We start from the raw sequence: 27,999 nt of genomic DNA on the forward strand, positions 1-27,999 counted from the left end.
ATGATGATTGAGGCCATTTTGTCTGGGCGACTGTGGCTAAGTGGAGAGCAGGGCCGTCCTTCAATCAGAGGGTCGGTGGTTCGATCCCCAGCTCCGGCTCGAGCGAGACACTTAACCCCAAAAGTGCTCCCGTAGCTGTGTGAGTGAGGTAGAATCTGAGTTTTAAGTCCCTTTGGATAAAAGCGTTTGCTAAATGAATGTAACGTAACAAATACATTTATGTACTAAACTAAGATTCTTCTCATTCTGTCTTCATGATCTGACCAAAAAACACATTATTATGCCCTAACCTGCAAATACACACACAGTTGGTACCCATATTTAAAAAACACATGAGATGAATCATTATTGACTGACATCATGCACCCAAGCAACAGTTGAACTGCAAACATACTGTATAGCTTACACTTGATCACTTCCAGGTTACATGACTTTAATGTCCTGTTTGTTTGTTTCTAGTGAGCTGAATGTGGCGTCAGTAGATCCAAAGCTCTCTCTGGCTGTGTCCAAGAATGCTGCTAAGACCGTCCAACTCTTCTGTGTCAAGTCTGAACAACTGGTGTGTACAGCATTGTGTGTGTGCATGTTGGTCAGTCTAACATTCTGAGATGGACCCACTATGTGTCCATAACACAGCAGGAAAGTGTTTGAATGGATGGATAAAGCAACACTGTTGTGTGTATCCTGTGTACGTACCATACACTGGCTCCCTGTGTGTCCCTTTGTCTGCAGCTGTGCACTCAGGGGGAGGCCAGTCAGGTGATTGGTCCATTGACAGAGGGCCAGAGGAGGAATGTTACTGTGGTCAACTCCCTTTATCGTCTGCAGCAGGCCATCGCCAAGGTAGGAGGCTGCAAGAAATACTTTGTACTGAACAAACACACCTGCACATGTGTTCGGTTATGTCAAGACTGCAGTAGCTTTATAACTTCAGCTGTCATGATCAGACCTAAAGAGAAATGTTACTATAGCACTGTGGTCATTTTTCTCATTTGATCACTAAGATCTCACCACAATCATTTCTTTAGTGATTTTGATGTTAAGCTTGCTTTCCCACTTTATAAGAATCGTGAAAATGTTAGGTTTAGAATTAGTGTTGATGTGTAATGTACATGCTTATTAAGTTCTTAACTGAAGATCCAGTAGCCTCCAGACGAACCAGTAAACATTAGCATCTATAAGAGATACTACCCTGAGCCTCCCACTGAGCACTGATCCTATTAGTTTGTTTCTGTTTAAAAGAGATGCACTTATGACTTCTGGTGACTAGTAGTTCTCTTGAATACATATGTTGAGTACACTTATTGTAAGTTTCTTTGGATAAAAGCGTCTGCTTGTTACCTAACATCCACCGTCGTACACATCACATGTGGTCATACTGATGACGCGTCAGCTTGTGGCAGTAATTCAACATGTCTTACTCCACAGATGTAGCGTTGCATTGTTGGACTAAAGATGGACAGTTTTAAAAAACGGATCAAAATCAATGCAGCAGATACTCTCTTTTTTTATTCCACACATTCTTCTTCCTTGTTCAAATCTGGAGCATACATTACCCACAATGCAACTGGACCAGTCAGAGATTTACTTGAGGACAATCATCAGATTACACACACAGCTCCCTCTGGAGCCACAGCCGGCGCTATACAACGTGTTCACCGTGGTGTGCGAGTGGGTGACGTGCATCCCATAACTTCACTTCTGTTCTGGCTTTGCTTCCTGTCTACATCTCTGCTGGAACTAATCAAATGAAGGCAGAAATGCTGCCCTCAATAATGTCTTCCAGATACAAATAAAGAAAACGAGAATAAAACATGTGTGCTGAATATTCATAGTTTCAAAAGTTCAATCAAATTCAATATTTTGAAAGTATTATAGGGCTGCACTAAACAGAGGACAATATTCTAGAGACTGATCTCAGTAGAATGTTGTTCTGGTGTTCTGGTACATAAAGTGAAAGATGCAGCAAGTTCATGTCTGTACTGTTTCTTTAACCGTGTACAGGTGATGTCTTTATCTTCATGGTTTCAGTGGTGCCCTGTTGAAAGCGATACACAAATGTATAGATGTTCAACCTTCTCAGATTTCCATCAGGACTCTTCTGCTTATTCAGACATGGGTCAACATATTCAACTGTCATCACAATTATATAACAAGGTGCCGTCTGACAGGAGCCTAAGACATGTATGTACTAATGATCTTTATGCAAATACACATTTTATGTTTCTCAACTGCACACCACCAGGCAGATGAGAACATCAACAACTAGCTACATTCTGTAAAGAAAGCAAAGCATCAGATATGAGTGAGCAGGTTGGAGGCTATCAATGGATTATTGCTTCTTGCTGAATCAGCTTTAATGAATTGCAGAAAGAGGCTTTTGCATATGTTTGCATGTAGCTATGAGATAGATTAGATTCGATAGCATCAGTGTGGTTTACTGCACCTTTATATCAATGGTAGCATGTCTCCTTGGTTCCAGCGTGTAGTAATTGGTAATTAGTTAACTACATTTGTCATCGCACACATTAGCCCACACAGCGTTCTAACTGTGTGTGTGTGTGTAACTGGACGCTTACCTTCCTAATGCATAGAGATGTAGCGTGGACACAGAAATGCATGTACATGACAAGAAGCCAAGGAGGTTACAGAAGAGCAGAGTGCAGTGTGTTCCTTCAGCGTCCTTCATCAAACATGTATGGTGTGTCCTGGCACAGCAGCCGGGCTGATTGATAGCATCAAGAAACAGATTACTCCAACAATAAATATTTAACCTCAAGTCTTTAGAATGTGATTGTGTGAGAATCTATTCCAGACAGGCGGAGGGAGGGAGGGAGGGAGAAAGACGGGATGTTAAATAGGAAATCAAATCCAGATCCTTTTAGTGCTCGCTGTTTTTGTATTATTTAGCAATAGCTCAAATATTCTTGACCTCTCTGTGTTGAATAACTTTAGACCACTGTCACATCTCCCTTTTATCAACTGAAGAAGCTCTATAGACTTCATTAAAGAGCTTCCTTCTTTGCTGTCCTTTCTTGACACATGCAGTTAGTTTCTGCAATGGCCCTCAACTGGTTTCTTTCTTAGATGCACCGATCGATCAGCTGGTGACCGGAATCAGATGGTTTTCAGCTTGACCAGCCAGGACCTTTGATTGGCCCGTCGGTTGATAGAGATGATTCTGTGCCGGTCAAGTTTACATGCGTGCACCTCTTGATGGCTCACCTTGCACAAACAGCGGCATAGATATTGACTGACTAGTATCACAGCCACACACACACACACACACAGTATTGCCAACTTGGCAACTTTCTTGCTCAATGTTGCAACTTTCCTTAGCGACTTTATTGCTAAAAAAAACGACTAGAGACAAATTAGATATATATACACGCTCATTCTTTTATTATATATGCTTCCGTGCTCCTAAAATAAACAACAACATGGTATAAAAATTCCTACTTATGCAGATGACACAAGACTGCATATCTCCAGCGCCGATGTTCCCAACAGTTTAAAAAAATGTAACGGACTGTTTATACGTCATTTTATTGCAATTTGGGTGTATGACAACCGGTTGAGATTAAAGAGGTACTCCAGCAATTCACTCTTTCACTTCCACAGTGTAACACACCTGTCGCTGTGTGACAGCTGTGCTACAAAAAGTTGAGCTGGTCGCAACTTTGTTTATCTCTTCAATGATGCAACGAAGCGTGGACCAATCAGATGTTTTTGTTTCTCCCTGGTTGTGTGTGTCCCCAATTAATCTAAATCTTTGATGTTTTTTACACCCCTTGATGCAGACTTCTTTGAGCTGTATTTTATTTGCGTACGATGCTATACAATTATAGGTCATCATTATGTTTTGCGTTATTTTCCTCTAAATCTTTGATTTCCTTTTTTTTGTATTTGCAGATTATTTTAGGATTGGCGTCATGTCCACCAGTGGCTGCAGAGGCTCTCACTTCTTCTTTGGAGGTATCACAATTTTGCATTCAATTTACACTAGTTTAGTTTGTATATTTATCATGAAAGCTATGACTATCATTATGACACAAAGTTTCCTTATGCACACTTGTATGGTAGAAGATGAACTGTGTATTTTGCCAGCTGCAGAACTGCAATAACATAATCACAGAAAACGTCTACTTTATTGTAATGGAACTTTTTGTCAATTTGTAAAAGACCTAAAGCTCAAAACCTTTTATCATAACTGTGAATTAGAGGGTTTCACAATCTGTACAAGATACGACCCGCAGCAGTCCAGGCCTACAGAAGCTTATCTTGGGTCCTAGGCAAACCTGAGCGAGACCTAACTATAAACCTGAGTCAGCCCTAACTATAAACCTGAGCCAGTCCTAACTATAAACCTGAGTCAGCCCTAACTATAAACCTGAACCAGCCCTAACTATAAACCTGAACCAGCCCTAACTATAAACCTGAGCCAGCCCTAACTATAAACCTGAGCCAGCCCTAACTATAAACCTGAACCAGCCCTAACTATAAACCTGAGCCAGCCCTAACTATAAACCTGAACCAGCCCTAACTATAAACCTGAACCAGCCCTAACTATAAACCTGAACCAGCCCTAACTATAAACCTGAGCCAGCCCTAACTATAAACCTGAACCAGCCCTAACTATAAACCTGAGTCAGCCCTAACTATAAACCTGAGCCAGCCCTAACTATAAACCTGAACCAGCTCTAACTATAAACCTGAACCAGCCCTAACTATAAACCTGAACCAGCCCTAACTATAAACCTGAACCAGCCCTAACTATAAACCTGAGCCAGTCCCAACTATAAACCTGAACCAGCCCTAACTATCAACCTGAACCAGCCCTAACTATAAACCTGATCCAGTCCCAACTATAAACCTGAACCAGCCCTAACTATAAACCTGAACCAGCCCTAACTATAAACCTGATCCAGTCCCAACTATAAACCTGAACCAGCCCTAACTATAAACCTGAGCCAGCCCTAACTATAAACCTGAACCAGCCCTAACTATAAACCTGAACCAGCCCTAACTATAAACCTGAACCAGCCCTAACTATAAACCTGATCCAGTCCCAACTATAAACCTGAACCAGCCCTAACTATAAACCTGAACCAGCCCTAACTATAAACCTGATCCAGCCCTAACTATAAACCTGAACCAGCCCTAACTATAAACCTGAACCAGCCCTAACTATAAACCTGAACCAGCCCTAACTATAAACCTGATCCAGTCCCAACTATAAACCTGAGCCAGCCCTAACTATAAACCTGAACCAGCCCTAACTATAAACCTGAGTCAGCCCTAACTATAAACCTGAGCCAGCCCTAACTATAAACCTGAACCAGCTCTAACTATAAACCTGAACCAGCCCTAACTATAAACCTGAACCAGCCCTAACTATAAACCTGAACCAGCCCTAACTATAAACCTGAGCCAGTCCCAACTATAAACCTGAACCAGCCCTAACTATAAACCTGAACCAGCCCTAACTATAAACCTGATCCAGTCCCAACTATAAACCTGAACCAGCCCTAACTATAAACCTGAACCAGCCCTAACTATAAACCTGATCCAGTCCCAACTATAAACCTGAACCAGCCCTAACTATAAACCTGAGCCAGCCCTAACTATAAACCTGAACCAGCCCTAACTATAAACCTGAACCAGCCCTAACTATAAACCTGAACCAGCCCTAACTATAAACCTGAACCAGCCCTAACTATAAACCTGATCCAGTCCCAACTATAAACCTGAACCAGCCCTAACTATAAACCTGAACCAGCCCTAACTATAAACCTGATCCAGCCCTAACTATAAACCTGATCCAGCCCTAACTATAAACCTGATCCAGCCCTAACTATAAACCTGATCCAGCCCTAACTATAAACCTGATCCAGCCCTAACTATAAACCTGATCCAGCCCTAACTATAAACCTGATCCAGCTCTAACTATAAACCTGAACCAGCCCTAACTATAAACCTAAACTAGCTCTAACTATAAACCTGAGCCAGCCCTAACTATAAACCTGAGTCAGCCCTAACTATAAACCTGAGCCAGCCCTAACTATAAACCTGAACCAGCTCTAACTATAAACCTGATCCAGTCCCAACTATAAACCTGAACCAGCTCTAACTATAAACCTGAACCAGCCCTAACTATAAACCTGAACCAGCCCTAACTATAAACCTGAGCCAGCCCTAACTATAAACCTGAACCAGCTCTAACTATAAACCTGAACCAGCCCTAACTATAAACCTGAACCAGCCCTAACTATAAACCTGAGCCAGTCCCAACTATAAACCTGAACCAGCCCTAACTATAAACCTGAACCAGCCCTAACTATAAACCTGATCCAGTCCCAACTATAAACCTGAACCAGCCCTAACTATAAACCTGAACCAGCCCTAACTATAAACCTGATCCAGTCCCAACTATAAACCTGAACCAGCCCTAACTATAAACCTGAGCCAGCCCTAACTATAAACCTGAACCAGCCCTAACTATAAACCTGAACCAGCCCTAACTATAAACCTGATCCAGCCCTAACTATAAACCTGAGCCAGCCCTAACTATAAACCTGAACCAGCCCTAACTATAAACCTGAACCAGCCCTAACTATAAACCTGAACCAGCCCTAACTATAAACCTGATCCAGTCCCAACTATAAACCTGAACCAGCCCTAACTATAAACCTGAGTCAGCCCTAACTATAAACCTGAGCCAGCCCTAACTATAAACCTGAACCAGCCCTAACTATAAACCTGAACCAGCCCTAACTATAAACCTGAACCAGCCCTAACTATAAACCTGAACCAGCCCTAACTATAAACCTGAACCAGCCCTAACTATAAACCTGAACCAGCTCTAACTATAAACCTGAACCAGTCCTAACTATAAACCTGAGCCAGCTCTAACTATAAACCTGAACCAGCCCTAACTATAAACCTGAACCAGCTCTAACTATAAACCTGAGCCAGCCCTAACTATAAACCTGAACCAGCCCTAACTATAAACCTGAACCAGCCCTAACTATAAACCTGAACCAGCTCTAACTATAAACCTGAACCAGCCCTAACTATAAACCTGAACCAGCTCTAACTATAAACCTGAGCCAGCCCTAACTATAAACCTGAGTCAGCCCTAACTATAAACCTGAACCAGCCCTAACTATAAACCTGAACCAGCCCTAACTATAAACCTGAACCAGCCCTAACTATAAACCTGAACCAGCCCTAACTATAAACCTGAGCCAGCCCTAACTATAAACCTGAACCAGCCCTAACTATAAACCTGAACCAGCCCTAACTATAAACCTGAACCAGCCCTAACTATAAACCTGAACCAGTCGCTAAGACTAGAAAGCAGCGGGTGGAAGACCTGAGTGGTCCATGTTGTCTAATGTTGTTAGGTGTAAAGGGTCAAAGTGAGACAAGGCACAAGTAATACTCCTGGAGAACTGGAGGGAAGGTTCATTCCTGGATGTTGTGGCAATATTCTGTCAGATGGCAACAAGTTAGTTATTGAAGAATGTAGCAAATGGTTCACATTGTTTTTGGACAACATCTCTTGATGGGTTTGTAGACGGTGAATTAATAAGTCGATCAGCAGTGGAGCATAGAAGTTTACCTTTGTTGATATTTTTCATTTCAGATTTTAGAGAAGAAAGACTCATAGTAGTCATTGAGACCATTGTTGTGTGTGGGTCCAGAAACTTGCGAAAATAGCAAATGTAGTTTCTAGCAGTCTGTTTGGTTGTCAAAATTAATATTAAATTGAGATAATTACACAATTGTAGTCAGTGGACAGAGAGTGGTGACAGCAAAGTATTCAAAAGACACAGATTCCCAACTGAGGATCTTGTGCAGAACTTCAACTCAAAGATACAAAATGTCATCGATTGTATGACACCTGTTAAATATTTAAAACGGAATAATAAAAAGCCTACTGGAGAAATGGAGCGGTTGTAAGGCAGCTTAAGAGAGAGTGGCGTCCTGGCAGAACAGAAGCGGAGAAAGAAACTTCAGGTTCAACATTTCTTTGCACCTATATTAATAAGACAGTAGCTATTCCACGGCCTCTCTTGTCACATCTAGCCGTTTGGATGAACTTAAAGCTCTTAAATAGTGTTTCTATCCAGCCAGGTCTCAGTCAGGGGTGGGGCTAGGGTGAAGTCCAGGTTATGGCTATACGGTCATTAACTAAAAATGACTTATTCGTTAGCGACCTGACGTTTAGTGAAGACATTTTCTTATTGTTCGAGGTCTGCTGTAGCCCGTAAGAGTTTAAATCATTGGCACATACAATGTAGACGATCAGATGTTGATGGAGATGGGATTTGATTTTGGAGTTCGGTATGCTCTTATTCTGCTTCTATTTCCATTGTATATTCTTTACAGAATGTCTAGTCAGAGAACTTACTTTGTTTGTTGCCCTCATTTTTGATTCAGGGAGTACAGGTCCTGATGAGCAGTGCGGTGCAGCCTCTCCTGCAGTCAGTGAGTGACTCCATAGAGGCCATCATCATCACGCTACACCAAGAAGACTTTTCAGGGTGAGCAACAGTGACTGGGAATCCGTACTGGAAGCGAGACGTAAGCCAGACTTGATCTATACTGCACCGATCCATACTGACTCCTCCGTCGGTAAATGCATCTGCCCGTCTGTCAGCAGAGTGAACAGCTGCTCACTAACCGGCCTCACCAGGCCAACTGACAGCAGACATTTACTGAACCAAATCAGTCTTCATCTCAGCTCCATGGGTAGAAATCAACAGTGTTTGGAAGCCTTTGTATTGATTCATTGATATTGTTTGCTTGCCGTGAGGGGAATCTGCCACAAGTGAAACAGGAAAGCACACGAACAGACTGTCTTAATCAATCAATGTAGATAAGGTTAATAAGTTCAAAACATATGGACAGCGGGACATTTGTGTGATTTATACAGCTGTCTATGCAGATTAGGCTTAACTAAACGTGACAAAAATAAACTTGTCTAAGTGTAAAAAAAAAATGGGGGGGGTTCCCATTCCCATTCCAATTCCAATATGCGTCTCATGGAGTCAGTGCGGATTGATACATTTAATAAAATGGAAGCGTACCTGTTCCGTGAGCCACCCAAGTGACGGAAATCCAAAATGCTTTAAGTGGGTATCAGCGTTTAGCCTGTTTACACTGCAGGAACTTCTCCTGTGATCCGGGGATCATTTCATGAACTCACCGGCGTTTGGACTGGAGGAACTCTCACCTAAATTCAGCTCATCGGCTATAATTCCGGGTCTCAAAAAAGTCCCTTCTCTGGGTGTAGCACTTTCCGATGGGCCAGGAACTATGGGGTAACCAAATCTCATGTGGACAGCACTGGGTGCCACTAGAATCACAAGTAGGACAAGGAATGGTTTTGCCTAATCCTAATCTAAATTTTGAAATTGGAAATGAACAAAGCTGATAGCCCTTTTCGCTATAGCCCGACCAATACTGGAGTTAAAATAATGTGTTTTCAGCTCATGAGCCATCTGTCGATGCTCTCAAGGCTGCTCACGGCGCTCTTCCTGAGCTGATCTACTTGATCTACATCCTTGAGGCATGTATTTGGGTATAGTCTCATTGCCGATGTAGAAACGTTGGTCTGACAGCTTGTCCTTGACGATGGAGAGGATTCTGGACTTGCTCTGCTTGATCTTCCTCCAAGCCAGTTTGATGAACAGAGGTACAGTACAAGCCATGGTCCGGTTGAGTATTGTGAGGTCCTCCATGTAGGCCCAGGTCTTATCGCCTGTCCTCCAACCACCCACCGAGATGGCCTAATGATCACCTCCATGTCCAAGGTTAAGGCTAGTGGAGAGATTATACAGCCGCCATGACTCCCTCTTCCGGATGTTGCCATTTTGTGTTTGCATTTTTGTATAGCCTGAAAGGGGCTCCGTGGGGCCCTGGAACTGATGAGGCCCTGCATACAGATTTCTCCACTTCGCTCCATCTAGGCGGGTTGGTGTGTTCCCGTGGCTGGACTGGTGGAGTGGGAGGATGATCTCTTTATGGCGTCGGTTGTCCGTGCAGGACATCACCCGATATTTTTCAAGATCTGCCTTTGACACTGAGAGACTTCGACTCTTCTCTTTTGTGAAGACACCCTTCACAAATTTGAAGGGATCTTTGTGGAAGTTTGCTCTTGTCCTTCCTGCAATTCTTTACCATGTTCTCAGGTCTCCTTAGTGCCACATGCCTGCTCTGAACTGCAACAGGTTTATGCCTGCCTTCTCCTCTGTAGCCTTCATCCATTGCTTCTTCAGCTGCCTTCTCTCTCTGACTAGGCGATTACTTTCCTTCTGCCTCCTCCAAGATATTGCAGAGGTCAGCGTTGACTTCCTCCCTGAGCAGCTCTTTGGCCTCTGGATCTTCTTTTTCACTGCAGGTCGTGATGGACAGGGTTCAGGTTGCTCTTTTGTGCCTTGATCTTCCTCTGCTTGGACAGGGTCTTTCATGTCCAGCAGACTTGGGTTTTTGTCCTGCTGCTGAACCTCAGTTGACCGACTCGACTGACCTGGAACAGCACTGAAACTCTGGTATTATATCGGCATTGAAAATTAAGTGAAGAAGATCGTTGCAGGATGCATGATTTAGCATGTGTTCTGTTCTCCATAGCCATCCTTTCAAACAGAAATGCAATTTCAATATTATTAGATATTCAGTATTTCCATCCACTTATAAAGTGAACCTATTTTAATCTCTGTGTGTGTGTGTGTGTGTGTGTGTGTGTGTGTGTGTGTGTGTGTGTGTGTGTGTGTGTGTGTGTGTGTGTGTGTGTGTGTGTGTGTGTGTGTGTGTGTGTGTGTGTGTGTGTGTGTGTGTGTGTGTGTGTGTGTGTGTGTGTGTGTGTGTGTGGGCAGGGCTCTGTCCTGCCCTGATAAGCCAGATGTTCCGTGCTCACTCTACATGAAGGAGTTGCAGGGCTTCATCTCTAGAGTGATGGCTGACTACTTCAGACACTTCCAGTGTGTGGACTTCATCTATGAGAGCACAGAGTCCCTCGCTCAGAGGGCCATCGAGCTGTTCATCCGCCACACCAGCCTGCTGCGCCCGCTGGGAGAGGGTGGCAAGATGAGGCTGGCTGCTGACTTTGCACAGGTGAGGGAGCCCTGTCTGAGGCGGATGTGTTCCCAGGCTGATTCTAGTGCCCCTTGTGTACAGCAAGGTTGACAGATGATTCAAAAATACCAATGTCATTCACCACACTGAAATGTATGCTGATGTTTGATTACTGTCTGTGTGTATTTGTGTGTGTGTCAGATGGAGTTGGCAGTGGCTCCTCTGTGCAGGAGAGTGTCTGATTTGGGGAAACCTTACAGGATGCTGCGCTCGTTCAGGTGTGAACACTTGTGTATCATTAAGACCAACACTCATCACAATCATTTGTCTGTGATTTAGTTGATTTTTATCAACATGTTTAGTAGCGATGTGGCCTTTTCAACAGGAGCCAGTTGGTATTTAAGGCTCAGTTCAACAAAGTAAACCACATTCTCATTAGAGCAGAGAAACAGGTTTATCTGCTTTGTGTCAAAGCTCAACAAATAAGCACGGATCAATTACGTAAACCCAGCTTTACATTCAAACTCATTGCTCACTTACTTCTAGAGCAGGGGTCACCAACCTGTCAATCACAATCAACTGGTCAATCTTATAGTCACTTATCCAATACATTCATGTCATATTGGGTTTCAGATTTCCCCTCCCCCTTTCCTTTAAGCCTGACTGTGTCCATTGTACACTATATTATATTGTGTCCATTGTACACTATATTATATTGTGTCCATTGTACACTATATTATATTGTGTCCATTGTACACTATATTATATTGTGTCCATTGTACACTATATTATATTGTGTCCATTGTACACTATATTATATTGTGTCGTTTGTGTTCCAGGCCGCTGCTGTTTCAGACCAGCGAGCTGATAGCCAGCAGTCCAGCTGTGGGTGACCTGATCCCCTACAGCACCCTGCTGCATTTCTTCTTCACCAGAGCGCCGTCTGAGCTCAAGTCCCCTCACCAGGCCAGTACACACACACACACACACACACACACACACACACACGTTTGTCTCTTTTGAGGACCATCCTTCCCTAGCCCCTAATCCCAACCTTAACCATCACAACTAAATGCACCAACCTGAATCTAGTTCTAACCTGACCTTTAAACCCAGTCTTAACCTTCCAACAGTTATACCAGTGATGGCTGGCCAGAGGTCCTCACAATGCAGTTACGTCGTCACCACGACGGTGCTTTGCAGTGTGTGTGACTATACCTGCTAAACAAGTGTTCTCCCCCACAGAGAGCAGAGTGGTCCATCGCCCGTTACTCCCAGTGGCAGGATGATCATCCCTCTGAGAGAGACAGGCTCACTCTCATCAGGTGACCTTCTTATCATTTGCTTATTCCTGTTATAGGTCAGTGTGCTGCTACATGACAGGGAAACCACACATCTAAGGCTCTGTCTGCCTGTCCTGCTAGATCAGGGGTCACTAATAGGAGGACCGCAATCCGGGTTCGGACCCAAACGCCGTTGTATCCGGACCCTGGACCTTAGACATTACTGTGATGTTCTGGACCTTTAATGACTGGACCTCGCTGAACTTTAATAGAATACCTCTGTGCTCGACCCATCCCATGAATAGCTCAGAGAGCACTGACATGATGAACATTGTACACTGACTCTCAGCTCACTGCATGTGAACTGTGGTGAATGATCAGCCTCTGGTGGTGAACTGTGTGTAGCTTGTTGCTAACTCACATTTCTCTATACTGATAACTGATCAGATATTTATCTGAACCAACATGCAGCTCAGCACAACAGTTCATCTCACATCCAGAATGCACTCAAACAAAACGCTGTCAAATGTCCGTATCAGACCAGTAGTCTCAATGCCACCAGTAAGACTGTCCCTCATATTAAGACATAACATCAGTGACAATCCTAAACCAAGACTCCGATACCACAGATTAGAACACGGGCTCTTCTGGGTTCTGCTGCCTGACGGTGTCCCAGAGATGAATCAGAGCTGCTGCAGTTCACTTCATAGTTTCTCTTGTTTTTGCCGTTTTTGAGTCGTCATTCCAAGTGCACAAAATGAAAGTATATTAATCCCAGTAATGCAGTACAGAACTATACATATTCACTATACATACATGTTTAGACACGCTACAGATATAGAAATACAACATCAACCATGTCTTCTGCATTTGTTCTCAGCCACATCACACGTATGTGTCTCTTAACACTCCAGGAACTCTTTCTGTGTGCTGACATCCAGCATGCATTGTGTCCAAGAGGGACCTCTGACCATGTGGCTTGGAATCAGAAAATAATTCCTCTATGGCGTTGATGGATGGAGAATAAGTTGGAGAAAAAAGGGGCCAAAAAACCTACATTATTATTTTAAGAGTGAAGGAACTATTCATTCCTTAGACCATTGGGAATGGCGCTCGTCACCTTTGGGAACTCGCTGAAAGCTTGTAAGCTAACCATTGTTGATCTAAATCAAAGACAGATTTAGTTTACCACAATGTTACTTCTCCATGACATTGCAAATAAAAGATATCATACATACTTGTGGCTTCTATAGGAGCATCTGCATCACAATGTCGTAGCTCCTGTCTAGGTCTACCTGGGATGGTGACGATATTATGGCTAATAATCAAAGTACTCGATTCAGAACGTGAATGGGATTTTCACTTCCGGATCCCCACTGTTGAGCTCAATGGAGTAATGTTTTGATGAGCAGGTCCGTGGTAAAAATGTAATCAAAGCAGGGTTTAGAATATAGGATAAAGGAGTAAGGATGCACACAATGCATTATGGGGAGGAACACTTGATGCAAACACAACTTGTGATAAACGTCCCATTCAATGAAAACATTAACCAACAGTCACACACACAACCTGTTCCTCTGTCCTCTCTGAGACGTGTGATACAATCACTCTCATGGCAAAGCATGCAGTACATCATTAGTTATTACTGGATGAAAACTGTTCATAACCAACAACTGTGCTGTTTCATCTCTGTTCTCTTTTAAGGGGCGCTCTGGAGGCCTATGTGCAGTCAGTGAGGGCTCGCCAGGGGAAGGAGTTTGCTCCCATCTATCCCATCATGCTCCAGCTGTTACAGAGAGCCACCAGTGGCTCACAGGACATGCGAGTCTGAGGAGGACGACACAGCGTCATAGTATCTGAGCATGAAGTGTGCTCGGGGTATGTGGAGGCAGAGGATGTTGTGGATGTCATTATGCATTCGTACAAAAGGCCTCCATTATTATTTATGACTCTTCCAGCTGAAACGTGATCTTTCATACTATTACTATTCTGACTCGATCAGGACACTTTGTTGTGGAGGGATACATGGACGTGTGTAGATTCTCATGATGAACTAAACATTTGGATTTGCCACATTAACTGGATTTATCTTTGAGTGACCAAAGCTGGAAATCATAAAACGTGTCCATTTTAATTAGGGGCCACATTTAGATCTGAAGTTCACAATGAATTCGATTTAAACTTTTTTTCAGCGCTGTCATTTACATTTTCTAATTCTTGGAAAGAGATGCTATGCGGTACCATGATGGATATTCACACACACAATGTTCCATGTGGTCCAATGTAGTGTTGGTTGTTTGGAAGCAGGAGGGTTCTCCCTCGTCTCAGACTGTAGCAGCACGGCGGCGTGTTGAAGTACAGCAGGAAGCCGCGCTGTGTCCTTTCTTCCCCTCTGGATGCAGCAATAGCCTCCTGCTCGTGTCTTTAAAGGACGAAATCCAAAGCTTATTTCGATCGCTTTTTGATTTAGAATCAAATTCGTGACACCCCTAATCATATTACTGACACTAACACTTTATTATCCAGTTATGATCTCTGTGGAAAGCTGAATGCAAAGACTCTCTGCTGTTCGTATGAAGGGCTTTGTTATCCTCACATGGATGCATACGAGTGTCTCTTCCACAATATCTAAACTGAAGAACCATTCTTCTTTACTTCAATGGATTCAGCTTTCTCCAGACACAGCTGTGTGTAACTCGTGGTGTATATAGTAGTTCTGTCATGTTCATCAATGACTCCTGAAAATAAACGGGGAAATGTTTGCACGACTTTTATTTGTACAGGACTTCATTAGAAGCAGAGGTATGATCTCACACACAGACGTATGACATGAGCACTTCACAAAGTGGACTCAGATGGGCCACTTCCATTGGTTGGGTGGAGGCTCTTCTGTCAGGGGCTCCCATGGTTTCCACTCAGACATCTTCCTGGACAGAGCCAGCTCACATTCCGCCTGCACACAGGACACACATCCAGGAACGCTTTGATGAACTGATTAAATGAACCCTTCAAGATGAGACACCTAGCTGGCATCCATCTACACACACAGAACCATGTTTCCCTGGAGACAAATATACAGAACAAGGTACAAACATAGTGTGAAGTAGTGCAACAGACACACTTACTGTATGATCACCACGTCTAAACTTTAACATGACGTACAATTTGGTTTGTTTCGGCTTCATGTCTAAATGAGAACTGGCCCAACATTTTAATGTGCATCAAGAAATGAAGACGTATCGACCTACCTGGAAAATGACTTCTTCAATCTGCCCACAGTTTATCTTCTTCTCCAGCTTCTCAACATCAGCCTCCTATGAAGAGACACACGTTGATCATATGAATGAACATGAACACACACACACACACACTCTCCAGCACCACGAGGGGTTGGCTGGCTCTGTGGTCTTTGGCTTTCAGCTAACATGGTAACCTCTGCTGACTAGTCCCATCACTGGATCAGACTCATGACAGGACTAAATATGGAAGAGACGATCCATAAATCAGAAGATAAAACACTTGCACAGTAGATTATTTATGAGCGGTTCATTTCTTCTCTGCGTTGGCAGTAGAACACGTACGTCACATATTCATAACAGTTCATAAGACACACAAGCAGCAACACTCACTGACACTGAATATTATTTTAAAAGACATTTGATTGACCTACTGTAATATTATTCTCTATCTTTTCCTGCTTCTTTAACATATTTCCTTGCAGGTATCACCGCTTCATGTTATATCAAATACTCAGCGCCCTCATGTGAACTAGAAGTGACTGCCTGCCGTTGGATAATGAGAGCAGTTCTCTGGGTTCACAGGGAGTCTACTCACTCACCGCTTTGACGTGGTTGAACCTCTCGCTGACCAGCTGCTCTGTGTACTTCCTGTAGGCTGCGTCCTGCGGCATAGTCTGCAGTGACGCCAGGATCTTCGAGTACAGGATCCTCAGACGCTGAGAAGACCAGAGCAGATCAGTCGGTGGCACAAACAGATTCTACTAAAGGCCCTCTAGTGTTTAACAGTGAAGGCTGATGAGCCATGATGAAGTGTATTTGTGGTGTCATGTGATCACGGTTTGTCACCAACACATCTAGGGTGACTAGCTGTGATGTGTTCAGCGTCGGCTGCTCACCTCGTGGGGATTGTGGGACACGGCCAGGCCGACCAGGCCGGTCGTCTGGAGGAGAGAAAGAGTCAAACTTCATTCTGACCTACGTTGTCTAAGCAAATCCACAATGTTGTTTATGGATACAGCTTTAAGAACATTTAATCATTTAACAAATCAAATCTTTTTTTAAGTAGCACATATAAGACACTCAGCTCAAGTATTGTAAATGCCAACAATCAATCATTTGTATAATTGGACAGAATTGAAGCTATGATGTCATGTGGTGGTAGTGATGTGACGTGAATGAGTTAAACTGTTGGATCGACAGACAGCAGAACAATGATCAGTGCTCCAGAGCTCAACGAGGCTTCAGTAGTCAAGTTACACCTCATCATTTTATACAAACTTTTGAAAGTAGATTGTTACTATTATTATTCATTTTAAACACTTAACGTTGGGTAAATAAATTAGCTCCAGATTCTATGGACGAACAGCAGAGTGTCTGGACATGGTGTCGTAGTAATGCTAAACTAACTGACCGCTAATTGTAATTATTCCACGTTTACAGTGTGAAGGAGGACTTTGTTATCGTAACATAATGCTTAGCTACTGCTTTAGTCTAACGTAACCAACCTGTGTTCGGTCTGACACTGCTAACCCAGCGTCTCGTTTTCACTGCGCGTGTGTAACTCAACCACGTTAGTCCACCTTCAGACCGAGTAGTGCAACAATAATGACTCAGTCTGTACTGCATTCTTTACTGCTTTATATCGCCAACATAAAACATGACCTCTACTCGTACCTTTTTCAGCAGCCCAGCCATTCTTCTCTGCAGTCAGGTCGACTTCCGTCCACTGAATATGACGTCAGCGATTATTGTGCTGGGAGACAACCTACAGTAGCACCGGAGTCCCGGTGTCTTTATTGTACCCTTCCATATAAATAGTGATTATCCATAGCTTAGTGAAAAGAGGCCTAATTATTATTTCTTAGTTAACTTTTGCAATTTCACATTGTAATATATATTACTGACAAGATCATGTCAGCGATTTATTGAGGATTTATTGAAAAAGCAGTGTTTAGTTTTCTATAATAAACATTTGAGGCAGGATTCATGTTTTGTAAATTGTGCACAGCGTTCTTTGACTTCAGGACAAACCCGTTCCTTATATTATAGATTATATTAACAGCATGGCTCCCTCTGCTGCCCGTCAGCGGACCATCACCTGTGTGCCTTTCACTGTTTCCTCATTCTTTATATCGTTTTAGCATCTTCCTAATTTCGCCCCATCCATGTCTGACCGGGCCGACGTTCTGCATCACACTGTAAGTAGCACAGGCTTTCATCAACTTGATTTACATTGCAGGCCAGTCACAACCATGTTACATTTTGAAATGTGTCGTGTAAATAAAGACTTCAGACTCAGTGGTTGGAAAAAAAAAAGTTTAATGACATCAAACCAAGCAATGCCAGCTATATGCACATAACCAATATTATCAGTTTTTAAAACATCTATTTGAAATGTTTGGCAGAAAAAAAGACATCTATCTACAGTACGGTAAAAAATTAAAAGTATAAAAATATATTACAAATCTCAAGTATTTACAAAGACAGCTTCTCTCTACATGTGTCTGACTGTCTACAGTGACACTTCTGTCAGTTAGTTTTCAGTCTAGTTACCTAAAACAAGCAACATCTCCTACACGCCCTCTGCAACTCAGCACCTAATGCAGAAAACAGTGGTGGCCTTGGACGGCCATGACAAAGAGGTCACTAAACTCTCAGCATCCTCTGGGAGAGGGAGGGGGGAAGAAGAGGAACGAAGAGGAGACGATCTCCTCCTCCACGTTGGCTTAGCAGGAAGTGACAGTAGAGTTCCTCTGGAGGTGGTTAGAAGAACATCCTATGGCAGAAAGAAGGTTTAGATACTTATCTCTGGTGTTTCTACCAACATCCAAATGTACCCCCCCCCCACCCCCACCACACACACACACCTGTAGATGTTGGGGTCCAGGAGCACAGCTGTGTCTGTGGGGAGCTTGGACAGATGAACCACCTGGGTCTTCTGCTGCAGTCTGTCGCTCTCATTCACCCACACATCTGGCAGTCTGACACACAGACAGAAATACATTTACACTGGATCAAAGATCACATCTGGAATGTAGTTCTCCTCGCATGCAAAATATGTTTTCTTTTGAGTGAACAGTGGAAAGCTTGATGTTCTCACAAGATTTGCTCTCGAGCTACAATGTGATCTAAAAAAAAGAAGCCAATCACCTCATCTTATCTTCATTCAGCCTTTAAAACAGCAGCTGAATGAACTCAGAAGAGAGTCTAGTCCACTCTCATCCAAACATGCTCTACAGGGGAACTGATGCTCATTTTGCATTTAAGGAGACGCATTTCTTTCCTCATGTAAGTCGATGAGAAAAAATCTCTTCTGGCCCCATTGCCTCACATGACGAGGTCATCACAGTTGAACCACTGTGTGAACGGACTCAGTGACAGTAGTGTTGATGTCTCTCTGCAGCCTCAGCTGGGAATCTAACGGTTGACTGACAGCAGTCCAGCAGCACATTCATGCTTCCAATGTGAATATATTTGAGTTCTCTGGTGTTACAAAGAGCTCACAAATAAACAACTGATTATGACAATTATTAGAATTATTAGACTGCCTAGAATATAACAGGAGAATTACTGATTGATGAACTAATACTTTGATGTAATCCATATCCTGGTATTTTGATGGACTGCTGGCGGGACAGAGTGATGAGGAGGACTTACATGTCTTCAGGTGTCCAGTGCAGCAAGACTTTCACTTTCCCAGAGTCCTCTTTCCTCCTGGCCATTACCTGAACATACACAGACACACAGGCATGAGGTACTGCTGTGCTGCACAGCGTCACATGAATAGTGTGTGTGTGTGTGTGTGTGTGTGAGAGCCCACCGTGCTGTGGAAGACCACACTATGTCCGTTGCCCAGGCTCTCGATATGCGTTGCCAGGTTGAGGCAGATGGCTCGATGGCGGATGGCGTCCATGGTCTGAGCATCAAAGAAGTCATGAGGTCGGGCTGGAAACAAACAAATAGTTTCAATAATACAGAAATAACAGATTTAAAAATAAATAAATGATCTGACCTAAAACATCAGCCACATGATGTCGTCTCTTTGATGTCAATCACAGCAGCTAGCAGCACTAGCTCCTGAAGTCGCTAAACCTAGCAAGCCACCAAGTCAGCAACGCTGACAGCCGGCCTCCTTCCAAAGCCACGCCCCCAAAATGATCACCATGAACGTAAACAACCAGCGTGGCTACACAGCCGTCAGGCTAGCAGCAAGTGCACGAAGTAATCTTCGTCATCAATTACAAAGAAACGCAGAGTTCCATGACGGCTTCCTGGTGAAAGCATGTATTCCCTGAAGAACATGCTAAAGAAAAGCTAAAGTGTGGAAGTATTAATAGAGCAGATCTACGATGAGGTCGTCTCCACACCAAACACACAAGTATAGAACTTTCACTCAGCAACAGCTGTAATGAGGTCAGTCCCCGCCTCCTCTAGTCCATGTCTCCTTGGACACTTAACCCCGCATTGCTTAGGTACTGTAGGTTGTGAGATGTATGAATGTTAGAGTCCTGATGGGCAGGTAGCCCTGTCATCAGTGGGTGAATGACGACATGTAGTGTTAAAGAGCTTTGAGTGGTCAGAAGACATGAAACGCTATACAAGTCCATTTACTATTTAATGACACGCTACAGTCACAGAGCTCCATGTCCGAGTATAGATTATTAGCAGACCCTGCATCCCATCAGGAGGAGCACAGCATGAGAGTTTAAAAGAGGACTTTGTATCAGAGGTCTGAGTAAAGCTTCCTTCTCTCCTAGAGTCACTGTAGCTGGAGGAGAAACACCAGTACATAAGCTTTTATCTAGGACTAGAATCTAAGCCTCCACAAACCAGTCAAGCTCTATTTCACATTCAAGTCTGTTGGAAATGTCATCACTTCAGCATTTTTATTCTATTAGATATTTGTGTGAAATGGTCATAATTGGTGACCTTTGACCACCAAAATGTGATCCTTTCATACTGACGAGGACGTTTGAGCCACAATTGAAGAAATACTCTTCAGGAGTTTCTGAGGAATCAGATTCATAAGACTGAAAACATGAATAAAAATGGAACACCGTGAAAATGTATTTGGATGTAAAGGTGTGTGTGTGTGTGTGTTGCACTTACGGAGGGAGCGTCTGTGTTTGTTCTTGAGTTTCCTCCTCTTGTTAAGGCCGGCCTTGGATGGAGACTCCTCCTTCACTTTGCCCTGATTGGACACTTTGGAGGAGCCCTGGGAGCTGAAGTGAGTGGGCACGTGACGGGCCAGTCCCCCCTGAGAGGCAAAGGTGGCGTTGCAGCCTCCCACCACACACTGCAGGAACACAGTGAAGTGAGAGGGTGGACAGGGTTACAGGTACGTTTCCACTGTGGTTCATGGCTGACTGGACATCATTGTGTGTGTGTGTGTGTGTGTGTGTGTGTGTGTGGTCACCTTGAACGGCTTGTCTCCGCTGTGGGTCAGCATGTGTCTCTGCAGCCAGCTCTGACTGGTGGACGGCGTGTTGTACACCTTGCAGCCCTTCCACAGACACACAAAGACCTGTGGAACACACACACATACAAGCGCACACTGATCAACACACAGAGAGCAGCGGTGTGATTACTGTAGAAGAACAAAAGACCATCTATAACATGACAGAGAGGCCAGAGGGACTTTCAAACTTGAGTCTATTGAAGAACTTAGTCGTCAGTATACTCCGTCAGATAGTTAAATAACTTCTCTAAATGTCTTTTTATTCATGAGATCTATCTCAACAGCAAATACAAAGAACACAGCGTGTACATTGTGTTGTTCAATCCACCACGGGTCTTCTAGTTTGCGTAAACGTTCTGGTCCTCCAGATGTGGAGGAATGTTGAGGAGGCTCTTTTAGTTTCTGGGGTAGTTCTGGAGATGAACTCCTCTAGTCCATCACACAGAGAGGATACACCCTAAAGCTCTGCTGCTGTTCTAGTGTGTACTAGAGGTTGTCAGAGGGCTGGTATCAAGTTACGTTCTCCTGTTAATCAGTGTACCATTTCAACATTCAGGTTAACTTCAAGTTGATTTTATGACAGATATCTATATATCTATACCATTCATAGAGGCAACGTGCAAAACTGTTTTCGCCCATCACCAGGACATTGTTAGAATATGAGAGAGCACGATACAAGAAGGCTGGCATCCTTCTAAAGATCTATAACCCCAACAACCTTCCACCAGTATTGTTCATCAGCAGCTCTACTTGTGATGGGATCACACCGGACATGACTGGAGACAGACACACAGTCTCGTTAGGAACAAATTCCCTAACTTCCCTAAATAACAACCGCCAATGTCTGTGAAACAGTTCCTTTGGCGTGTGGATGAAGACGCATTGCTAGCGTGCCTTTGCTTAAGCTGCCGCGTCCTCAGGGTGTGACCTGGTGTACAGGGAAGATGAAGATGGAACCAGCCATGACAGGACAACCGACTCTCTCTGTGATCAAACCTCTAAAGTGTGGAAGTAGCTGAATCAGCCTCAGATGAGATCATCATGTACTGTGATCAGCAGCAGAGCAGCCCGACTGCTGGGGAACAGTATTCATGCCATCACTTCATACATCTTCCACGGTCAGAACAGAAGCCATGTAGAAGAACAATATGGTGACATTGGCTGTATTGTAGATGAGATCATCAGAGGGCCTGAACACTGCTGCTGTCCTAACACGTAGAGGAAGAAGTTCTCTGATTGAAAGTGGAACAGAGAGCTCTAATCGTTCAACATGGAGACAGCTGGGCCATCACCTTCCTCCATACACATGCAGTAACCTGAGAGTGAGACACTGACCCCGCCTCTCTGCCCGTCCACATGTGTGGCTCTGATGTGCTCGGCCAGGTCGGGGCTGCTGGGGAACAGCAGCTGGCAGTGGTCCCAGCAGCACGTGGAGCTCAGAGACTTGCCCCCGCCTGCTGCCGAGCCGCTCCCCACCGCCGCGCCGTGGCCGTTGAGCATGGCCGGGGTGGAGCGGCCGCTGGACGCCGTGCTCTCCAGGTCCATCAGGGTGCTGCCGATGCTAGAGGACACAACACAGAGACCACATTAGAGACCAAGTACACACCGGAGCCCTCACTGCAGACACACAAGAACTCACAGCTCACACTGTACGATTACACACCATCCCAGACCACATAGTGGAGAGTAGATGCAGCTTAGACCTCTGAGGGTGTGTTATTGAATGAGAGGAGCGAGTTATTAAAACGCAGATTTAAGCTGGAAGCATTTGTATCATTGACCCATTGTGTGTTAAAGGACCATGGTACCATTGTAGTGCCGTTACTTTAACAATGGATATAAATGAGAGGCTGCTCTCAGTCATGGTAAACATGAGAGCAGTAACATGTCGCTCATTTGAGCATTTGAACATTCTTAAGGTGTGCATGTGTGTACTGAGCCAGCTGACCATCTGCTCTGATCCCCGTCCATACTGGCTCTCTGTGGGGGCTATGCTGACATGACCTACAAGAGGACCAACACCTCTGAAAGACACACACACACACACACACACACACACACACACACACACACACACACACACACACACACACACACACACACCCTCTGCTGTGTGAGGGAACAAAAGATACAGTGAAGTCGTACAGCTGCCACAACAGCAGGATTACAAACGTTAGGGGCAGAGAAACAGGAGCAGAGTAGATCTCCTTTATGAGCCACTTCCACACTCAATGTCTCACTTACTGCTCAGCGCCTTCAAATGCCATTAAACAAAGTCAAACCAATACTGCAGCTCTCCAGTCTCCACAAACACGTACTTCTGCAACTTACAAATATAAGAACTCCTGACCCACGGTCCATGTAGTAGCTCTTCTGGAGCTTTCAGCCGGTTCTCACTGTCTTCATCAGTGGGTGGCGTTTGCTCGACAAACACACAGTATTTAAAGATTCATTATTTTTTACAGCAACTTTTTGAAGCAAGCTCCACCCACCGATGAAGAACGTGGTTCAACCAAAAGGAAATACCTAAGACTGTAGTCCATTCGTCCTGAACAGCTCCTTTACTCTGCAAGAACACTAAATGTGTTGTACTTTGAAATCGGCACAAGTCAAGTACATTTGATTGGATGGCAGCCTCGTCTTCAGACAATAACACAATGACTGATGTCACACCCGTCTGAATGATGCCGTGTTCACACGACGAGCAACACAGAGAAGCGTGGCCTTCTACATAGTGGGCCGGTGTCGGTTGAAGTGCTGCTCGGGCAGCGGTTGGTGGAGTTATGTCGTTACGCAGCGCTGAACGGGACAGCTACACACGCTCAGCCGCTCGTAGTGTGAACACAGCATCGGGGTCACGCTCGGACTAAACTGTGGGATCTCCAAAAACTGGAGGGGACAAACCTGAGGGGACATTCAGCATCGTATCGTTGCGTCAACAATCACAGCAACTACTACTGGTGTTTCAATGAGACAACGCTGTTTACAGATGAATTAATAGAGGAACATTTCAAAATATGAATCAACAGGGAGGTGGAGAAGACTCCTGGGTAATAGTTCCATTTCCTGTAATCAAAGTGGGACTACGAGTGGAGCTTCCACGGATGCCTGTCCTGTTACTCATACTGAACCTCACAAGCAGCCGGGTAGGTGTGCACAGTACAGGTTTCACAGCCGTGTTAGTGTCATCATTTCCCTCCTCGTTGGCATGACTGGTGTGTGTGTGTGTGTGTGTACCGAGCGTGGTTAGATGATATCTGGCCACGGTTCAGGATTTAACCCGTTTAACAGCTACTCTAAATGATTCGCACAGTTTCAGTGCGTCAGAGGCCTTAAGGGGAAGTCACCTTTCTAAAGAACCTTCCTTACAGCCTTTTAGTAAGTGTGCGAGTTATAATCCAAATCTTTGATTGTTTGTTTCAATAATCCATATTTTACTTTACTATCAAAGTAGTGGTTAGCAGCTCAACCATCTCTGTTTCTGCTGATTGATCATTAAACTGTTGGGAGTGATGTGTGTGTGAAGAAGTGTTGCTTGTTGCGTGGACGTCTCAGTCATCATGAGGAGAAACAAACTACATTATAAAGTGAAATTTACCATTAACACCAGAAAGTTATGGTAACGAATATAACGGATACATTATATATCATCTTGACTTCGGGATATAAAGATAATAATTCGCAGTACAAGTACACATGACTCTGGTGGGAACATGCTGGTACTACACAAAAATGCCACTTCAGCATTTTATTTTATAAAATGCTGTTTTATCACTAATTTTGCGGAAGATGAGTGTTACATTAGCTTTAGTCCCGCCGACACTCGGTGTAAACTTCAGCGGTGACTCGTCCGTGTTTGTGGAGCTGCTTCTGAAGGATCTGATCTCATTCACAGTGGTTTTGGATATTATTGCAATGAGCAGTGGCGACACACAAACCAGATATTGACACGAATGTTTGGTGAAACTAACGAGTAACAATCACCCGATTAGATACGATTGTTTTGTTAATTGTATTTGTTTGATCGGTATTATTTTATCATTTCAACAAATTCACAACACATATACTAATGTTATTGCTGCAATGCCTTAACTTCCAATCGTTTCGATTTATCAGGCGATCACACTGAAACATAAAGTTGTAGTGTTGTTGAATTATTACTGTTTGACAGCTTGAACAACACTGCAGAGGTCCATCTCCCAAATCTGCCGGAGGTTGCTCCCGCCGACCGCCCGCGGGGAGATGGAAGAAGTAGCGGGGGAAGGGACGCCTGCCGCGGTCACATAGCTCCGGCACCACCGCGATAGCCGGCGGAGGAATGAGAGGCATAGCTGGGAGCTGATAAAGGGATTCGCCCCATAGCTAGAGACGCGTGCTGTTCTCAGATATGACCTATGACAAGAGAGCAACATTTCACTTATTAATAACAACAACCTACTCAAAACCCTCCGACAACGTTCCCAGAACACACAGTTGTGCGGTTAACGGAACGTTGTCGTCACCGCAGACGCATGTTCAAAACTTCGCCGAATAACCCCGGGGACCGTTTAATGAACCCGTAGAGCACGTCCCGGTTCACGGAACGCTCCTCGGACCGACAACGTGCCCTGCTACACGCACATTTCTTAGCTAACTCTTGAAGACAGTGCAGTCGGCATCGTGGTGAGACCTCACATAACCTCTCGGTGTTTCTAGGCCTCTTCACGCACACAAGTTAACAGACCTGTCCTCGGAATCCATCCGGCTGAGCGGCTCTCCATTAGACGAGCTCAGCTCCACGCCGGCTTGTATTTTGGTGCCGTGCTCGGCTTTCTCCGCCGTCTTTGTGTGCTCGCTCGGCGGTGAGGAGAACACGTTCTCTGCCTCTCTTTGTTCTTGTTTCAGCACCCGGGAGTCCTCTTGTGCGGAATCAGTGCTACTCGCCAAACTCCCCTGTGCGGGACTTTTCCCCGGTTCAGAGAGTTTACCACCGGGTTCCCCTTCGTCGTTGCCGGTCTTTTCGGTCGGTACCGCTCTTTCTTTGCCGTCTTCGCGAACAGGAGACAGGTCGTCCCCGTCCTCCGCCGCCGCACCACGACCACTGTTCACGTCCATTCCTGCTCTGTGCTCGTTGTTGTCGCCCGGTTCCTGTTTGGGGTCCGGCACGGCCTGTCCCTCTTTGCCGGTTTCTGCCGTATCCCTGGTTCCGTTTTGATCCGTCGTCGGCTGGGAATCTTGTTCGGCCCCGTCGCTCGTTATTTGAGCCATTCTCGAACAGTACAGAAAGCTATTTTTGTGATGTTCCACTCGAAAGTTGCCCTCCGGCTGCCGTTCTTCCTCCGCTCACACTCCCCGCTTCAAGCGTAAAACTCAGCAGGGGGTTTGCATGACGTCGGGGCTCCGCATGGCCAAAGCTCTTTTATTGAGAAGATGTCTCACTCTGTAACTATACATGTATCCAGCAATACGTTGATAATAAAGTTGAGTCAAGTGCTTCTCTAAACAGCAGTGCTAGCAAAATGATTCTCTGTAGTTTTTGCATATAGTTTACAAAGTTAAATTCTGGCTTTTTGACACTGACCAACATAAAAAGCCCACATGTCTGATGTCGTAGTGTCATTTATAAATATCTGTATATCTGTGTAAACAAATAAACATATTTCCAAATTAAAATCGACTCATTGGGATAACTACGATGGGGTTAGAAGCTAACTAGCGTCCCTTGCAATTAATTAATTATTAAAATGTTTGTTTTCCTTTCATATTCACTACTTTTGATCTTGATGGAATTGTCTAACCTGGTTCAGAGAGGTGGGTTAAATAGGGCACAAGGAGGAGCAGACTGGAATTATTTTGTTTACGAGTGAGTCATCCTCGTAGAGATAGACGATCTTCGGCATTGTGGCCTCTCAGCTCCACGTGTTCCGACAAACAGAAAAATGATCCAACTCCAAAAGTGCTGAAAAGGCACGTTCTTATCTCAGCAAGGTGCATATTCCTGCAGGCACCACCGCTCTTTCGAGCCAGTTTTAGCGTTCATGACTGTACCACCGCTCTTAATACGGCTCCAGTCTGAACCGTGGAGCTCTGAACCGTGCAGATCTTAGTGGCCGACTTGTTGCATTGAAATTAAGGCCTGCTTCTGTAATGCCTGTGCTAACGTTGAGCTGTACTCTCAAAATATCAATGCTTCAAGGGGGATTTATTGGGGTTCGATCTCCGGCTCCTCTAGTCCATGTCGAAGTGTCCTTGGAAAGATACTGTGTTTGTGTATAAGGTGTGTGTGTGTGTATGTGTGTGTGAATGTTGACTAGTAGTGTACAGTGCTTTTAGTGGTCGGAAGACTAGAAAGGCTAGAAAGTCTTATTTACTATTATCATTATGCAACATGACGGTGCACAATGAAATGCAGTATCTATACAAGAAAAACATGATCAAACAAAACAGTATTGCATTTTTAAAAAGTTGCATCAAGAGGAATGTAAACAGCAGCAACAGACGGCAAAAAACATCAAAAATGTGACATGTTCATAAACCCGACCATGCTTGAGCACCAAGCATCATTGATGTAAACATGATTCTGCTCTAGTCCCATCGGAGTCTTGTGCTCGTTCCACCCTGCAGCTTGATGCAGGATCCCACAATGGAGGCAAAAATAAAAATATAACTCATCTCACAGTGAAAGCATTTCACGAGGTCATCTCTCATTCCTGCTCCCGGTCAGAGCAGGCTGAGTGCTGGCCCCCGGATGTGCTGCTTGCAGCTTTGTCAAGAACCTCTGAGCTCTCGTTGACTCCATGGAGGGTAAGAATGGTATGTGGACTTGTATTTATATAGCGCCTTTCTAATCTTCCGACCACTCAAAAACACTGCACTCTACATGTCAACATTCAGCTATTTTGTGTTTAGTAGCTTTCCCAAAGACACTTTGATGCCGGGGATCAAACTGCCTATGAGA

General features: G+C 44.3%; 3 protein-coding genes and 1 long non-coding RNA gene across 7 annotated transcripts in view; 1 reads left to right on the forward strand and 3 right to left on the reverse strand.

The window, feature by feature from the left end:
- Nucleotides 1-15,126, forward strand: part of cog5 (component of oligomeric golgi complex 5) — a 54,639-nt gene extending 39,513 nt beyond the window's left edge. For both annotated transcript variants that reach the window (XM_076076199.1, XM_076076200.1), the window contains exons 14-22: nt 460-559; nt 733-843; nt 3,913-3,975; nt 8,446-8,549; nt 10,884-11,121; nt 11,284-11,360; nt 11,922-12,048; nt 12,328-12,407; nt 14,070-15,126. In XM_076076199.1, coding sequence (XP_075932314.1) covers nt 460-559; nt 733-843; nt 3,913-3,975; nt 8,446-8,549; nt 10,884-11,121; nt 11,284-11,360; nt 11,922-12,048; nt 12,328-12,407; nt 14,070-14,196 — 1,027 coding nt within the window. In that variant the 3' untranslated portion in view covers nt 14,197-15,126. The remainder of the gene's footprint in view (nt 1-459; nt 560-732; nt 844-3,912; nt 3,976-8,445; nt 8,550-10,883; nt 11,122-11,283; nt 11,361-11,921; nt 12,049-12,327; nt 12,408-14,069) is intronic.
- On the reverse strand, nt 3,380-11,830 carry LOC142932011 (uncharacterized). The gene is made up of 2 exons (XR_012947443.1): nt 7,335-11,830; nt 3,380-4,344 (listed from the first exon to the last, which is right to left on the reverse strand). It is a non-coding gene; the product is annotated as an uncharacterized LOC142932011 (long non-coding RNA).
- Nucleotides 15,121-17,376, reverse strand: ndufa5 (NADH:ubiquinone oxidoreductase subunit A5). The gene is made up of 5 exons (XM_076076204.1): nt 17,279-17,376; nt 16,501-16,545; nt 16,204-16,320; nt 15,614-15,679; nt 15,121-15,318 (listed from the first exon to the last, which is right to left on the reverse strand). Exons 1-5 carry the CDS (start codon nt 17,297-17,299, stop codon nt 15,217-15,219), a joined length of 351 nt encoding a protein of 116 aa, XP_075932319.1. The 5' UTR covers nt 17,300-17,376; the 3' UTR covers nt 15,121-15,216.
- Nucleotides 17,377-17,906: 530 nt separating this feature from the next.
- On the reverse strand, nt 17,907-26,414 carry aebp2 (AE binding protein 2). Of its 3 annotated transcripts, none has more exons than XM_076076201.1 (8): nt 25,786-26,414; nt 22,398-22,623; nt 21,021-21,128; nt 20,714-20,900; nt 19,425-19,549; nt 19,262-19,329; nt 18,472-18,585; nt 17,907-18,380 (listed from the first exon to the last, which is right to left on the reverse strand). In XM_076076201.1, the coding sequence occupies exons 1-8, from the start codon at nt 26,307-26,309 to the stop codon at nt 18,368-18,370; spliced, it is 1,365 nt and encodes a 454-aa protein (XP_075932316.1). In that variant the 5' UTR covers nt 26,310-26,414; the 3' UTR covers nt 17,907-18,367. The 3 variants fall into 3 exon arrangements, with proteins under 3 accessions (XP_075932316.1, XP_075932317.1, XP_075932318.1); XM_076076202.1 differs by lacking the exon at nt 25,786-26,414 and adding an exon at nt 25,224-25,728; XM_076076203.1 differs by lacking the exon at nt 25,786-26,414 and adding an exon at nt 23,011-23,142.
- Between the last annotated feature and the right edge of the window lie 1,585 nt (nt 26,415-27,999).

Source organism: Anarhichas minor, unplaced genomic scaffold (assembly GCF_050575085.1).
Source record: "Anarhichas minor isolate MPS153535 unplaced genomic scaffold, ASM5057508v1 ptg000055l, whole genome shotgun sequence".
Taxonomy (NCBI): Eukaryota; Metazoa; Chordata; class Actinopteri; order Perciformes; family Anarhichadidae; genus Anarhichas; species Anarhichas minor.

Excerpts from the sequence above, each read along its gene's own strand:
- aebp2 (XM_076076201.1), bottom strand. The coding sequence starts at position 26,309 with ATGGCTCAAATAACGAGCGACGGGGCCGAACAAGATTCCCAGCCGACG. Across the intron at positions 21,129-22,397 it reads TGGACGGGCAGAGAGGCGGG|GTCTTTGTGTGTCTGTGGAA; the intron begins GTCAGTGTCTCA and ends TGTGTTCCACAG. Across the intron at positions 18,586-19,261 it reads CACTGGACACCTGAAGACAT|ACTGCCAGATGTGTGGGTGA; the intron begins GTAAGTCCTCCT and ends TCTGTGTGTCAG.
- ndufa5 (XM_076076204.1), bottom strand. The coding sequence starts at position 17,299 with ATGGCTGGGCTGCTGAAAAAG. Across the intron at positions 15,680-16,203 it reads GGTTCAACCACGTCAAAGCG|GAGGCTGATGTTGAGAAGCT; the intron begins GTGAGTGAGTAG and ends GTCTCTTCATAG. Across the intron at positions 15,319-15,613 it reads TTGAAGAAGTCATTTTCCAG|GCGGAATGTGAGCTGGCTCT; the intron begins GTAGGTCGATAC and ends TCCTGTGTGCAG.